This window comes from Passer domesticus, chromosome 2, assembly GCF_036417665.1.
Source record: "Passer domesticus isolate bPasDom1 chromosome 2, bPasDom1.hap1, whole genome shotgun sequence".
Lineage (NCBI taxonomy): Eukaryota > Metazoa > Chordata > Aves > Passeriformes > Passeridae > Passer > Passer domesticus.
In genome coordinates this window covers 106,299,266-106,316,306 of record NC_087475.1, presented here as the reverse complement: position 1 = coordinate 106,316,306, position 17,041 = coordinate 106,299,266, and the positions used below count along the sequence as shown (strand labels likewise).

At 36.9% G+C, this 17,041-nt stretch overlaps 1 protein-coding gene across 9 annotated transcripts in view; it reads left to right on the top strand.

Moving 5' to 3' along the window:
* The window catches only part of SPAG17 (sperm associated antigen 17), an 89,269-nt gene that overhangs the window by 50,677 nt on the left and 21,551 nt on the right, over positions 1-17,041 (top strand). For all 9 annotated transcript variants that reach the window (XM_064410344.1, XM_064410342.1, XM_064410345.1 and 6 more), the window contains 9 exons: positions 1,182-1,418; positions 2,673-2,784; positions 3,321-3,446; positions 5,421-5,534; positions 7,856-8,073; positions 10,696-10,816; positions 12,625-12,953; positions 15,179-15,317; positions 16,581-16,774. In XM_064410344.1, coding sequence (XP_064266414.1) covers positions 1,182-1,418; positions 2,673-2,784; positions 3,321-3,446; positions 5,421-5,534; positions 7,856-8,073; positions 10,696-10,816; positions 12,625-12,953; positions 15,179-15,317; positions 16,581-16,774 — 1,590 coding nt within the window. The remainder of the gene's footprint in view (positions 1-1,181; positions 1,419-2,672; positions 2,785-3,320; positions 3,447-5,420; positions 5,535-7,855; positions 8,074-10,695; positions 10,817-12,624; positions 12,954-15,178; positions 15,318-16,580; positions 16,775-17,041) is intronic.

The following is a 17,041-nucleotide window of genomic DNA, read 5'->3' as shown; positions in this document are numbered from 1 at the left end:
TATTTGTTATTTTTTGTATATGTTATTTTCTTTCATTTATTCCTTAATGATTGTGAGTCATGCTATGTTGTGTTCTTAAGAGAAGACTATTTGGAGTTAGACTAGGCATTCCATAGTAATTTGTAGTTGCAATACTAGGAAGTGAAAGTTATGAATAATATCCTACTATTTACTGAAGTTTTCTGATTTTAAAGGTATGAAAATATAAGATCCAGATTCATGGAAATACTTGTACCCAACTGTACTTTCACTGTCTACAGCTCTTTGAAATTAGGGAATGTCAATATGGTACCTCAGAGTTCCCTTATGTCAGAGAATCCCATTTTATAGATGGATCTATGACCATTCACTACAGATTAATTGACTTGCCCAGCTTTACACAGTGAATTTCTGGCTGAAGTAGGGATTAAGCACTCCATTGTTTTGGTCTTAGCATTGGTACTATTCATTAACCGGCACAAATCTAGTTTTTTTGGTATTGTATTCTCTTGCTTTTTTTTGACTCCTCACAGATATGTCACATCTTCCTCACAGTGCATAATGCTGTGCAATTCAAGTCCTGATATGGAATGTAGATAGGAAATGAGGTGAACTGTCACAGCTCAATCGAGGCTAATGCCTCGCTTGTGGCTCTCAATGCTTGCCATTTCTTCCCCAGAAATGCTTCTCCTTTCATATGTTTAGACTATAAAGTGCTACAAAACCCTAACTACTCCAGAAAATCTCAAATGTCTTCCTGATGCAAGCTGATAATTTTGGCATTGACATGTCATTCCTCTTTCTGTTAAAAAAAAAAAAAAAAAAAAAAAAAAATTTATCTCACAATTGCATTTGGGGAATAAACCAATACCAATGATGCATTGCGGTTTGGCGGTAAACATTGTGGAAAAGTATTCAACAAAATCATTCTCCTGTGGCTGATTGTGTAAGATATGAATAATCACCTGTTTCATCTCCTGTGGTCAACAATGGCTGCTGTTGTAGATTGAATGAATCACTAATTTTATCCAAAATTTGGTACATAATACTGTGAGACTTTTGACACATTTGGAAACATGTCTTAGCTTAGAACTTTGATTCCTTTGGTTTTGTTTGCTTCTACTCTTTTCAGCCTGCACATATGAAACATCTTGTAGTACAAAGATAAACACAGTCTGTTTAATTCCTAATGTTGAATGTAGGCTTGGAAGATTGAGCAGGATCGATTACGAGAGGAAGAAAAAAAAGAAAAGGAAGAAGAACAAGAACAGGAAGAAAATTTGCAAAGTAGAAGGAAAAGCCAGGATAAGAAAGGTAAAGGAAGTAAACAATCAAACAGAAGACCTTCTGAAGAGAAGTATCAAAATGAATCAGCAGAAGCCGCTGAACTTGAGAAGGATCATAGCATTCCAGAACCATGTCCTGAGAAAGTTAATAAGGTAAGGAGTTGTATTATTATACCACATTAGAGAAGTGCTAACTATATACAGAGTCAAGATTACAGCTATTATCTCTTGTGAAATTTGAATTCAGGGCAAATTAAGCCTAACTGGGTCTTGTTACCTCTGTTGTTTCAGCAGCAGATCCTTTTCTAAAAGTTTTAAAAGCCGTTCTTGATGTTCAAATTTATTTTACACCAGTTTTTTTTTTTTCATGTAATATGACATGAACACAAACGTAAATTGATCATGTTGAGATTTTTGTGGGAGAGGATGGGAAAGGGGAGCATAAAAAGTTGTCCCATCTTCCATAGTAAGGAACTACTAGACCTAGTTGAAATTTTGACTGCCCACACTGGAAATCAGCATTCCTTATATTTCCTCTTTCAAAATTCATGTTCTTGAAGTGCTCTAATCTAAAATATGTATTTTTCCCATATTTCAGAAAGTAACTCCATTGGCATGTGTGCAACAAGAAATGTAGAGCTCAGCTCACTCTTGGAGATTAAGGCACATGAAATCTAAACTGTGATTGTGCTTCATGTCCCTAGCAACCCTGGGAACTCATGTCTAGACAGTTCAATGGACACAGCAGCTCTCCTTTTTCTGCCTGTTGCACTAACAGAGGGAGCTCTTCACTAGTTTTGTCCAAACAGTTTTTCAGCAGTTTGCACCACCTTATATTTGTAGAGTCTGTCTTGCATCCAAAACTTGCACACATCAATATAATTCAGTCTAAATTTGCTTAAGTACAGACTTCAGACTCAGAAATAGATGGCATTTCGGTCTGAACTTCTTTATACAGTCACATAATTTTTGCCGTCTTGTGGCACTCTGGAAGGCATAGCAATCTAAATAGATTTACAGTATCTGAATTCCAAAACCTAGAGGGTAGAAAATTGAATCTTTATTTGCCTTTATGTAATCCCATGACATTGTACTTTGTCTCTTTGGACTCGATCAGAACTTCTCTTTCTCTCACACTGTGTGTTAACCCACCGGTCTACTTGCTGCTCTTTAAGTTTCCATGATGGTTTTCACATGTAGCAAGTTACATCAGTTGGTAACTGGGAAATTATTTGGATATGACTGTAGCATGCTAGATATTTGCTCAAGGGTGTTTTATATTAGTTCAATAGCTAAGCAAAAGATATTGAGCAGTACAGTGTGATCCTGATGGTCTGTCCTTCATTTACCTCTTTCATGTGTACTGCCTTTCTCATTTACAGATAATTTAAAACTTGTTTTTTCCAGTTTCATGGCTACAATACAGGGGAGGATATCATTCAAGTATCAGGAACCAATCAATATCTTTTCCCATCCGATGGAGGACAGATTCAAGTAGAGACTATACAGTTTGTAAAAAGTGATTCTTTGTTTCTTTACGCTTTGCTTTGACTCAGTGCTAACTGATGAAATAATTTCTTAATCCATAAATACTTTTTTATGTCTCAGCAGTAAAAATTCAGTTCAAAAAATTCCATATTAGGCTCTGTCACTACTATCTTTACAGTTACCTGTAATATGTTAGCAGATGATAGATAAATGAAGTACCAGAAAACTAGAAATGCAGAAAAATCAGTTTGTATTTATTTGTTCAATGGCAACTGATGCACGACATTTGCAGAATATTCAAATTATTTTTCCAGTCAAATGCAATATATCTAAGCCACAGAGTCTTCTGCAGACTCTCAGATTTAATTATCAGGAAGTTTTTAAATATTTAGTCTAAACTCAGATAACCTTAATTTTGTCGCCTTGTTTTTCTACTACATTATTCAGTCCAGTTATGAGCAATTTTCTTTTTTTGAGTGCTTCAAAGTAGCAGGTGCTCCATTTATTTGGCTGCAAATAAGTCCTGAAGCCTGGTGGAAGCACTAATAGTATTCCATTGCTTTACAGAAACTTTGATAAAGGTGAAAGTAATGAAAGACAAGCACAATTTCTTCATTCATATTACTGACCCCAATGAAAACTTCGAAGAAGCTGAAGAGCAAGAAATTAATGAAGAACTGCAAGTTAGATCAGGTCAGTGGATTGATGTCACTGATATAAAGAATGAATAGTTTGATGTATTTAATAATTGGATGCAAAACTTACCAACTAACAGAAAATATATTGTTACTAATGGCAGAGAGTAAAAAAAGTTAGTGTTCCATAAAATAAAGTAAAAATCAGTTGTCTGACTTAAGCACTGTGTAGAGAGGTCTTAGCAAGATGTAGAAGCACAGTGCAGGTCAACATGTGCAAACCAGTCTCTTTTCCAAAGCAAGGAAATCACCATTCCTTAAGAAAATAGTTTTCTTCTTTAATGGAGGACTCATTCAGATCCTAAAGTGGCCTGAAAAAGCGCAAGAAGATGAAAGCTCAATCCTGTACATTGTGACCAAAGTCACAATGAAAGGGAAGATTTCACCTTCTGTTGTAGACCTCCTTTGTGGATCAGATGACCATAGCATTATTGCCTCCTCAAGACCTTTGCTTTGAAAACAGATCTTTCTGCAGTCCAGCAACTTCTGCTGTTGGTTGACATATTGTTCATACTCAGAAAGCATTGAATCCAAATCGTTTCTGAACCCCGGTGAGAGTGTTTCCATGAAGGAAGCCAGTTCGCAATAATTTGTGATATGTTTGCCAAAAACATTATGGAATTCCTGTCACCAAACTGAAGGGTATTGAAAAGGATAACTTATACATATTAGCTCTTTTCCTCTTCATCAGTGTTAGAAAACATCCTGCTCTTGCTTCTCCCCTTGGCTTGCCAGCAATATAATTGTATGTTGTCTTAATACAAAATTTGCATCCCTTCCACAGACAAGATTTTTTTGTGTGCACTTCTGACAGTTGACCTGTATCATTCTGGGTCTGCCAGACAGTACTGGCATCACCAGTGTGTGAGTATCTGAGACAAGTTGTATTCACTGGACACAAGTGCAAGGCTTTCTTCCCATGTAAACGGAGCACCTTTTAGAAAGGCAGTAGGGAAGACAAGAATCAATCCACTCTGATACTTGACAGTGGCTGGATGGTACAATGGTAAATGTGTATAGTCAGAATTCCAAACCATCATCCTACAGGCTGTATTGAGCAATAAGCATTGCAATGACAGGCAAGAAATAGGAGCAGACAAGGTCTCAGGATGTGTCCCATGTTGAGTTTGGGAGATAGCTTGGTCTGCCTTAACCTGCTTTTGTAGTCTTCTCTGCTACTCCTCACCATTTTAATATATTTCCCGTATGTTACCCATATGGGAAATCCCAAGTTTTTCTCTTACCAGTAGAACATTTCTTTAAGGCAGCAGCAACTGAAGTAGAGGCAAGGTAGGGCCCAGTGTCTGGGAGGTGTATCTTGCCTAGTTCATGTGGTTTTCACCATGACATATTCATCACATGATACCTTGATCTGCCCCTCTATGTGAGTTTGACTCCTGATCCACTTTTACAAATCCCAGACATGTCTTTGGATCTAATTTCTCTCAACTTTTTTGTCCTTTCTTTTACTTTTCCTGAAAGTACACACAGAATCATAGAATATCCTGAGGAAAGGGAAGAGACCCTCAGGCATAATTGAAGTTCAGCTCCTGTCCCTGTGAGGGACAGTAATTTTTATTAGTGCATAGGCCACGTGCAATGGAAATGGGCAGTTTAACATTCCTGTCAGCCAAGAAACAAGGATCCATAACTCCAGAACTGGGTTCTTTTGCTGCTTAAATTCCATAAGACTTTACACTAGTTGTTGCTATTAAACCTGTTTTTACACACCTAACTAATTAGAATGCTATTTCTGGATAAAAACCACAGGTGTATTGCACAAAACTGACTATTATATTGTACTCTAAGAATGGAATGTTGGTTTTCCCTGCTCTATTAAGTCTATTTAAGTTAGTCATCCTCACTGAGGTTCTACTTCTCACACCAGCCATTGGTTTACAGGTCAGGTGGTTCTGATATGTGTTGCTGTCCTTAAAATTGATTCTTTTTTTTCTTTTTTTTATTTTTTTAGGAGAATTGGAAAATAAAAAGCAAGCTGTGAGCAAGTTTGGATCTTTTTCAGCCACCTTGGAAAATGGAATCCAGCTGTCTCTGAGCTATTACGGACCTACAGGGGAGGCAGCAGGTAAAGTAAGCAAATAGAAGAGGATATTTGAGAACCATAGGGGGAATTTTTTTCCTTTTTTTTTTCCCTTCATACACTCCTTAACCAAATAATTTGTTGCATGCAATTCTGCCTTTCTCGGCAGCTGTTACTACATGGTAGAGAATTTTCAGCAAGGCTCAAAATGAGATTACATTGTCAAGAATTTTCTATGATTCAATTTTCAAAATGGAGGGAGGTCTCCAAGTTTTTCTGCTTACTGTAAAAACAGAGCAGTGCAAGTATTGTTGTTAAGTAGCCCAGCAAAATCAGCCAATTAATTTCAGCCAAAGAAAATGTGATTTGCTGAGGAGTCTTCTTGGTTTTCCAAGAAATAATATTTTTGTAAACTTATATAGGCGATTATGGAACTTTCATTTGACTTTAGGAGTTGGACTTTAGGTTACAGTTGTGCAGACATAATGAGGGATTTCTCTCAGCCTTTCAATAAACACATTCACCAACTGGAAGCAATTGCTTCAGAAAACCACAGTGAAAACAGCGTCTGCTTTTACCAAGAGCTTTTTGTTTCCATTACGTTTGAAAGGCCACTGAAACCATCTTATGGATAAAAGTGAAACCCTTCTCTGATCAGAAAATAATTCCAGCATTTTTCGTCTCTTAAAATATGAAAACATTTAATTGAATGCATCTTTGTGTGGACTGTGGTAAACCGTTCAACTCTACACTCAGTTTTAATTGTTCAAATATATTTTACAAATTAATTACTAAAGTAGACTGTTGAGACTTGGGTCAAAATAGTGGCCTGCAAAAATTTGGATTTTGGCATAAAAGAGATGCACGTCTGATTAAACACCTACATGTTAGCTGTGATGTTTAGGCTTATTCATATTCACCCATAATCATCCTATTCTGCATTAGAATAATCCTTGTCATGTTGAGCTCTGCTGACTGGCATTCTTTGATTGCTTACAGTTTTTCTGTGATCATTGCGTATGCCACATCCTTGTGGGTCTTTGTATCGTAAGTGCTCAGAATAATTCTGACCAGAAATACTCTCTTAGATGATTCTCATATTCCATCCATCCCTAATGCAGAAAGGTATAGCATGAAATCTGCAGTTTCTCTCCACTGATCAGTTAAATTGTGTGCAAATTACCCTTTTTCCGTGCAGTACTGAAATAGTTTTCTGGAAAACTCTCTTATTCTCATCTTTCCTGCTGTTTTTCATACTTTATCTGTTTCATCTTCCTTTTAGGGAAGCTAAGGTGATGAAAGGCCTCAAGTTGTTTTTCAGCTTTATGCAACTTCTTTTTGCGGGGGGAGGCAGGGCAAATGCTAATATTTCTTCAAGTTTTGAATTATTCTTTGTTTTCTCCAGCATTATCAAAGGTACATTTCCAATCACTTTAACATTTGTGTTAGAAATAATCTTCTTGTCTCTTTATGGATGTGGGACTGCTTGAGCACCTGCAGGGCTTTTGATTCTGGATACTATAGAAACTCTGCATTGCTCTCTACATTTTGACAAAATCATGAGAGTACAATTCCAAGTCCTCGACATGTGAATGTGTGTATCTGGAATTTTACATCTCTCTCAAGATTTCTAAAGGCACTTTACCTCAGTCTTGACAATCCACTCTTTTTCATTGTTACCCTCAGACATCATGTTCTTATTTTGGGGGGCAACCAAAATAAAGGCATGGGTGAAATTTCTGTGAAAGTGAAGTGTCAGTTTGTTGAAATAACTACAGAAAAATGTAAATTTGTATTTCTTTTATTTTCAAGAAATTGCTTTGAAAGGCAACATGACTACTTCTTGTTGACATACCTATCCGGCTGTCCTGATGCTTGGCTTGAAGAATTGCAAGAGTCTTATTAAGTCTAGATCATTAGAGTCTTTCTGAAGACTTATAGAAAAATAGACATATGTAGTACAAAATTTGTAGAGTCCATCTGTGCTGGATCAGTCCATGATGAAGCAGAACACAGTGATCATTTACTAGACACTAGATTCAGAATGTCTCCACTGCTAGGTATTCTGGAAGTAAAAAAGAATTCTAAAATTGTATTTTTTTTTATTTTTGAGGCAACAACTAAATGACCACTTGTGGGAAGCAATAGTTTCAAGATGTCTTTTAAGCTAAATTGAGAGTCTGTGGAAAGATTTTCTAAATACTCTTCTATATATAGTCCCTCTATCTGAAATAACAATCTGCCCCACTGAGGTTATTATTTCTAAGGTAAAATTCAGTGTACAAAATGCTTCTAAAAAATAAAATGTGGCCATCTACATTTATGAAGCTTAATTACATTGAAAATCTTTCTTTTCCCTTCCTTAGATGATGAAACAAGTCTTGCATTAGCAAGCATTCTGAACATCCCTTCTGTTCATCTTCCGACGGTAATTCCAACAACAGTTTCTCCTATTACATCAGCTCCAGGAAAAAAAGATAAGTTTGACAGAAGAAAATCAGGAAAACCTTCTGCCAAAGGAAACAAAGGTGTTGCCAAATTAGCCCCTTCATCACCTAGTAGCCTGGTACAGAAAGAAGAAAAGGTGAGAGAAGAGATAATATCCAATCCAAAGAAACAAACCAAAAATTCAAATGCATGAACATCTTTAAAAGGACCGTATATTCTTCTCAGAGGGCTTTGAGCTGTGCCTTTACAAACTCCTAACAATTTGTGGTGCTCTTAAGGATATGTCTTACTCTTTCAGTTGTTCTCATACGTACATGTTGGCAGCTGGTGATGAACTTAGTCTTTGTGATTCCGTGATGTAGAGCAGTGAGTCTGCCTTGGCCCACATTCTTTTGTCAATTTTGGCTTTACAGTTACAGCTGTGTTACACTGCAGGTGATCAGGGGGCTGGAGCACCTTCCCTGCAAAGACAAACTGAAACCATTGGGGCTGTTCAGCCTGGAGAAGAGACCACTGCAGGAAGACCTTAGAGCATGCCTTCCAGTACCTAAGTGAGGCTACAAGAGAGCTGGAGGGGGACTTTACCAGAGCTTGTAGTGACAGGACAAGGGGAAATGGCTTTAAACTGAAAGATTATGATTAAATATTAGGGAGAAACTCTTTACTGTGAAGGTGGTTGAGGCACTGGAACAGATGCCCAGAGAAGCTGTGGATGCCCCATCCTTGGAATTGTTCAAGCACAGGTTGAATGGAGCTTTGAGCACCCTGGTCTAGTGGAAACTATCCCTGTCCATGGAAAGGGGTTGGATCTCAACAATCTTTAAGGTCCCTTCCAACCTGAACCATTCTATGGTTATTAATATCTCAGGTACAAGAACTGCTAAATTTTTACTTTAACCAAGTAGAATTGTTTTGGGCTTCCCAAAACCCATTCAAAAGTCTAACCAGCCAGCAAATTAGTGAAGACAGTTTTGCAGTATCTTGCTCTGTAATTTGGTCTTTCCAGCTGGTAACAAACTAGGGACCAGTAACTTGTGGAAGTTACTTTAGCCTTTAACTGAAGTACTTCCATCACAGTACAGATCTTTGGAAAGCATGAATGAATCTTTGGAAAGCAGATTCTGAATTTCTGTTCTGAAGTAATTTTTAGTACCTCGTGGTTGAAGTAACACTGTGGATGTTGTTGCGAAACAGATTCTGTGCATATCCATAAAAAGGGCTCCTTACCTAATATCAGCATGGAAAGTGGTGTAGGGAGCTGCCAAACAGCACTGAGCATAACATACAGTAATTTTGTGGCACAAAAAAACCCTATAGAAAAATAGCCCTATAATTAAAAATTTTGTCAGGATGACTTCTAAACCAAAGACTTTTAACTACTTGGTTTGGAATTACTTTGGATAGAGAGTATCCATATTAGTGCATACAACACCTGTCTGTGTAAGTCTGCAAGTATTTCAGAGAATGGGATTAGAATCCAAATCGGACTTGACAAATTCACATGGGCATTGTCTTTAAAATAGGATGCAATTCAGTAAGAATAAGAGGTAGGTTCTACAGTTACATATAAATAATCAGTATATATCTACAGAATGGATAACAATTGTGTCAGTGACAGTTCTATAGAGAAAGGTCTAAGAGTGTCATGGATCACAAGCTATCTGTAAGTCAACAATGCCATCTTCCTGTGAGAAGGGCAAAGACCACTGAGATGTAAATACAGAGGAGCATAGCCTGCTAAATATGTGAAGTTATTTTTCCTTTAGGGCTAGTAGAGTCTCATTTGGAGTAGTGTGTCCAGTGGATACTGCACTGCAAGAAAAATATGGGCCACACTGGAAGTTTTAAGGAAAGCATGAAGAAAGATTACAGGTCTTGAAAACTTAACCAGTGGGAAAGATTTAAAATATTAGTTTGGGTTTCTTTGATCTTGAGTTGAGAGACAGAATAGCCTTCTGTAAAAACCTAAAAAAACCCATAATCTATTATGTGAGCTTGTATCATCATCAGAGGTATTAAGAAGTAAACTAATTTTCTGCAGTAGTGATTCAAGTCACTCTTTGGGAAAATGTCAGTAAGGCTAAACAAGGTAAAACCCTGGAATAATTTACCAGGAAACCTCCAGCCCTGGAAATTTCTGGAATATGTTACATTAGAATTTTTCGCTAGTGGTATAGTTATACTTGATTATTATTTTTACCATTAGACAGGGAGAAGTAGATGACAACTGAGGGTTACTTTTCCCCTACTCTGTGACTTCTACCTCATGATGCTGTGACTATAATCTTAGGGTATTAAGAGTAGCCTTAATTGCCAGTAATATTATGTAAATTAACTGTAAAATATACAGCATGTTTTACGTTGAAAAACAGGTGGCAGAATATCTGCCATTTCCCCCCTGTATTTCTATTCCTAAAAAGCAAGAATATGGGATAATACCAGGACAAGTTCTCTCTGTTACCTATGTCTGCAACCCAAAACTTTTCATCTTATGACTACTGGCATAGTGTAGTCCATTTTTACATAGGTTTTTGAGGGGATGATTCTTCAAGGTGAATGAAAGAAGATAGCATAGTCAAAAAAAAAAATAATATTTCCACTTCTGAATCCACAAACTCTGAAAATGTTAAATATGAGTGGTAGACAGCACTAAAAAAATATATTGTTAAAATGAAATCTGTACAGATTAAATTGTACTCTAATTTTTTTTATTATTTTAAAATGTGGACTGGAACTTAATTATTTTTTCATTCTGTAGATGGAAATGCAAGAACCAGTTCCCCAAACACAAGAATTGTCAGATGCTCCTGCTTTTCCGAGTTTGAATGTCTCCTGTCCCAATGGACTTGTATTAACTTTCCTCAGTGAAAGGTTTCAAGGTTAGTTTTCTGAGACACTGCAAAGAAAGGAATTTCAGAGAAGCTAAGACTACAGAAGAAAATTATTTCTTCATTGATGGGTTTAGATGTAACTCTAATGTTTTTAACATGTCAGAATGCTAAGTCTGTCATAATGTCTATTTCATAGTATTTGCAATATGAATTATTTTATTCAAACAAATATGAAATCTAGAATCACAAGTTGTTGAACATAAAAAATTGAGGGGAATGAAGTAGCGACCCTAAAAAGCCCTTGGGAGTGACATTGGATAATCATTTGAATATGCACACAGATTGGAATACTAAAGAAAAAGCAAGCAAATTCAATAAATAAATACATATATATTGAGGAATCTTGAGTGATAGTATGAAGATAGTTACATTACCATGTTTGCACTTCCTTTGAAAGCATATGTACTTAAGCTCCCAAGACAAAATATTTTGAAAGATTCAGGGAAGAATTACAAGAATGATAAAGGCATCAGAAGATATAATGAGCTCATTTCACCAGACAACTCCATTAAATACCAAAGACAAGGTCAAGGGAGTGACTGGTGCCAACCTGGAAGTACAATAAAACAGAATATTGGTGATAGTTTGTAAACACAGTATACAAAGTTATTACAATTTTCAGGGGCTTGAAACTGAAAGCTAGGACTTTATACTAGGTTTAAGTTATACTCATTTGGTAGGAATGTTACACTCATAAATGGTAAGAATTATTAACAAAACTAACCAAGGCTGTGATGGAGTCTCTGATGCTGGTTGTTTTACGATCAGGGGTTTTTTTTGTTGCTTTTCTAAAAGATGCAATCAGTTTCAAACAGGAATTATTTCATGGAAGTCCTTTGGTTTATGCCATCCAGTACATACAGAGAAAACACTCAGAATAAGCCTTTCTGCCCTTATCATTGCATTTCCTTTAGATGACTGATAGGGTATATGGATACTTTAAAGCTTCTGTGTCTGACAAATATCCTGCAATAACTATTTTTTGCAGTGTTTTTGAAAATCAGTGTTAGGTTCATCTTTGCATGTTGTAAAATGTAGTAAATCCTGGGGTTTTTCTAGTCATGCTGTTAGGTTTTGAAGCAGAGAAATGTGAATTTTGTTGTCATCTAGTTAGTTCTAAAAACAGCCATGTACAGATGTCATTTAATACCTATGTACAACAAATCTGTACAGCCCAGTAAATGTGCTCTGATTAATCTGGTATGAAGTAAAGAACATGCAGAGTGTTCTCAAACATACATAGTTTAGCAAGAAGCATAAATTGAAATGCTGAGTAGTTGAGGTGAACAGAGCAATTACAGACACTTACATGGAGTTTCTCAATAAAATTATCATAATTATACCTCTTAGCATACTCAAAACACTGCCATCATTTAATCTAAGAAATTTACTTGCTCAAGCAGACAGAATACATTACTTGGGTTTCTATACAAATTCAAACTTGGTGAAACTCAGGTTTTTTTTCACCTTTATGAGCAGTTAGGGAATTCCTCTCACATGATGTTAGTCTTCCAAAAGTTTGGCATCCGTAAGAAATCCATCTTCAAATTCCCCTTGTTTTCATTTGGAAAGACAGCCACCTTCAGAAGAGGATGCAGAGTTTCTGAGTAGGTGACTGTTTTGAACTTTGCTCTGAAATCAGGGTCGATCTTTTACTCTGTGCATTACAGATTCAGCCAAAGAGGGTTAGTCTTACCTAAAGTTGCACATCTTCTGTCAACACCATGATGCTGGGTGTGTAGCACTGTTTGAATGTGTGCTATGCAGTAATAAGTAATTTCAAGGTTTGCTTTCAGATTTGAAAGGTGAAGCCACTGCCACTGAAGCAAAGAAAAAGATGGTAGAGGAAAGTAAGGCCAAAGCAGATGAAGAAGAGAAGGAAGAGGTTATGCCAAGTAGAGAAGAGAAACATCAGGTTACAGAAGGTGCAATGAAGCAGGAAGACACCAAAAGTGAACAGGCTAAGCAGACTACTCTGGAAATTCTGGTTAGACAGAGTTATCCCCAAAAGGTAAAGAACTCTCATCTTTATTCACCTCCAGCAAGGCAAAGAGAACAAGAGGTGTCAAGAGTCATCACTAGTCAAGGAACTGTCATAAAGCACCTGATGGATGGATCTACCCAGGTATATTTGGTAGAATTCATTGCAAGCAGTACAATTTAGTACAGTTCATTGTAATGGAAGGTGATTACCCTTAAACTTGTTTTTGTCTACCGAGATCGAGAAGTGTCCAGTTTGTAGATGATGGAGTTAAGTAATACTGAATTATGCAGCCATGTCAAGACTAAAGTACTCATGGCTTTGTTCAGAGTCAGAACTTAGGGAGATTTAAGTATTTTTGGCAATATGAAAACATTTCTATATTTTTTTCAGTTTAAACACTCATATGGGATCCAGAAAAGACCTGAACTGTTCTTCAGTCCTGCAGACACCTTTACATATCCTAAATTTTCAGGGAAAATGTCTGTATATTTCTAAGTACCTACTTTGTTTACACTTATTTTTGTTGTATAGAATTTTGGTACAGTTTAGGTGATATAGGCTATCTTTGCAAATATTGTAATCAATCTACAAGCAACTTTGTTTTTAAACTCTAAGACTCTACATGTAGTTAGGAAAGAGATTAAAAGAGGAGTCATCTAATTTAACTCAGAATCTGTCAAAATAATTCCTTATTTCCTGAATTTCTTTTTCCTGTCTGAGTAGACCACAGTGCTTAGTGTAAGTTCTTTACATTTTTCCATCACACTAGATGCTAAACATTTAGCCAGGATTCCTGAGAAATGTATCCATTTCAGAAATAGCTGCTGTATGTTTATATATTCACAACATACTGTTTCCTGATAGAAAAATGTAGATCTTATGTACCTAAAATTATTTTACAGTAATCTTTGCTTAAATATATTATGAGTGTGTCCTTCTTTGTATTAACTTAATGTCTATGAGTAATCAGAAATTCATTGCATATGCTAAACATTCAAAAAAGAAGAAATATTTAATTCCTTACAGTAACAATTTCAAGATGTGTTTCTATATATTGTCCATTTCTTTTCTACATTGTACTGTATTTATAAATTAATTTAGGGGTGGTTGGAGTAATTCTGACACACAGAGAACATGCATATAAAAAGTTGAATGTAATGGATCTCAGAAACCAGATATAATTCAATAAATAACCAAGACTTCTGTTTATTGACTATCATAATGGCTAAAAAATTCACAGCAGTCCTAGACATGTGGAATATTTCAGTACAGAAATATGTGAATACAGATTCATTATCACTGCTACCAAAAAAGTCATTAACCTATGACCATTTAGTCAAAGAATAATCTTTACTGTTTATTTTTATAATGCCTTTTTATTATTATAAGAGGCTCCATTAATTAGATCCATAAACTACAGCAAATAGCACTCCTTCTGGCAGTGACAAATGGAATGAAATTTAACAAAACCAACTGTTGGATCCTACATGTGGGACAGAGTAATGTCAGGCACAAGTACACACTGGGAGAGGAGTCTGGGGAGTGCCCTGCAGGGAGGGCCCTGGGGGTGCTGGGGGCAGCAGCAGCTCAGTGAGAGTCAGCAGGGTGTGCCCTGAGCCCAGAGGGCAGGAACCGTGTCCTGGGGGCATCAAACACAGAGCACAGCCGGGCAGAGGGGGATCATCCCCTGTGCTCAGCGCTGGTGCAGCTGCACCCAGAGTGCTGGGAGCAGCTCTGGGCACCACCACTTCAGAGCGGTGGGAAGGTCCTGCAATGAGTCCAGAGAAGAGCAGAGCTGGTGGAAAGGCTGGCAGGTGGGCTCTGTGCTTGTCTGCTTTGGAGAAACAGGTACTGAGGGTCAACCTCCTTGCTCTCTGCAGCTCCCTGACCAGGGAAGTGCAGAGGGAGGTGCTGATCTCGCTGGGATCCACTGACAGGACACATGGGAATGGCTCAAAGGAGCACTAAGGGAGGTTCAGGCTGGACATTGGGAAGCATTTCTTTACCAGGAGAGTGGTCAGACACTGGAACAATCTTGCTGGAAAGGTGGTTAATGCCCCAAGGTTGTCAGTGAGAGACATTTGATCAATGCCATTGACAAGATGCCTTAACTTGGTCAGCCCTTAAGTGGTCAGGCGGTTGGACCAGGTGACCATTGTAGGCACCTTCCACCTGAAATAGTCTGTTCTATTAATTCTCTTCAAGATATCTTCTTTATTTCTTGTATTCATTCTGAAAGATTTTACTTTTTCCCTCTCCATCACCCACAGTATTCTAGTGACTATCGCATTTGTGACACATTCTTTTAAGACTTTCTAGTGGTGTTTGAATTTATTTAACCTCTAGTATGTCCTTGATTTCTGTAGATTCTGTTTGCTGATGGCACAGTGAGTAATAGCCCTGATTCTGGTCCTGTCCTACCACCACCTACAATTCCAGATGAAATATGGAGGAAAATTCCCTTAACAGAATCAGACGGTTTATCTGAGACCAGCACTAAGAAAGGTAATATTTACTGTGTTTTGGACAGATATAAAGTTAGTAGGGCTGATGATACTTAATAAAGAGCATATTTCTTTATTGTGAAAATTCTGACAGTGTGAAAATGCAATTTTATCTGTACTCAGCTGCTGCACACTGCTATGTTACCTTCATAGCAAATAATTTCTCTCCTACTCCAAATTTATTTTTCTTCTAACATGATAGGACTCTAATAAGTAAAAAGTTGTGTAAGAACTTCATTGGTATCAGAGTGAACGTGAAGTCTTTTAAAAGAAATCCTTGTAACTACAGTAGTGTTAAATTCTTACTTTTGTTTTACAGTTTTTTGTCTTTGTATTAAGAAATGCTTCTCTCACAGAGGGTATGTTTTTCTTTCTCACTCCATGTATTCCAAGGCACCTACTATTGGTCATTATCAATTGGTTATATGGACATGTGCTTGGTGGTAATATAAGCCATTCTTATTGTATTTTGTTTGACTGAGAAAGAACCAAATAATGTTTACTTCATACCTCAGAATGTAGTCTAAGATCACTGTCAGTATTACTTAATACACAGAATAATTCTGACCTGTTGTATTAACATAATTTTTTTTTAGAAATGGGTGAATAAAAATTGCTGCCAAAGAAACTTTTTGAGTCAAATCCAGTCCTTTTTCTTAGGTGATTCCTTTAGATACCTGCAAAGATGAGAACTCTGACAAACCATTTTCTAATATGAATTCTCAGTATCTGTGACCAGTGTATGTCCTTTATTTCTTGTCCTTTATTTATGATCACTTTTTCACTGTCCTCACCTTTCTTCTGCTCTGCTTACTCGACACATTTTTATTAAAAGGTTTAATCTCTTTATTTTTGTTTCGGGGGTGCTTTTTTGCTAGATATTTGTTCTAAGTCTTTCAGCTCCTGTCTTTTGCATAGACTTTGTCTATTTTTCCTGAATGTGGGAGACAAGAGTTCTCTATAACGTTACTATTAAGTTCTCTCCAGTTGTCATTCATAATGAGATCTTCATCCTTTTCTTCTGCTGCACCATAGGACTGATGGCATTAGCATGTTATTTACTTTTTCTGTGAGGAAGCAAATTAGATATGGCTAGTTCAAAATCACGTCTTTGAGTAGCAGGAGTTATAACTTTCTTCTAGCCTGTAAAATAGTTCATTTTGCAATTCTGTCAAAAGCAATGTTCACAAACTCTGAACTTTACTGGTTTTGTCTTTTGCCTTAGAGAATATCAAGTCTGATACAGAAATTTCTGTTTCTGCAGGAAAAGGCAGTGACAAGACATCACTACGCTCACAAAGGTCTGAGGAGTTTGAAAAGGCCAATTCTACACAACCTAAGGCAGGAACCTGGATAACAACAACTCCATTAGGCATCCTAGTGGGCACAGAGGGTGCCACAAGAATGGATCTGAAGCCACTTTTAATGTATCAGGCTACAAATCCTCCTGATGGAACGGTATTAACTGCTTTTGTGTTACTGTAGCACTGTCTATAAGCTAAGAGACAGGGCTGCCATCACATAAGTTGTAGGATTTATTCCTTAAAAACATCCTACAGGTTGTGTTATTGTACTGTTAGAAGTGCAGTAGCTTTAGATTTTGAAGAAAATGTGGTTCCTCTGTCTCTCAAGTAGATGACAATGTGGTAGTTAAGCTTCTTTAGAGCATCAGTCCTGATCCTTTATATTGTTGTTGTTGCTGTCACAAGTATCACAGTACCAATA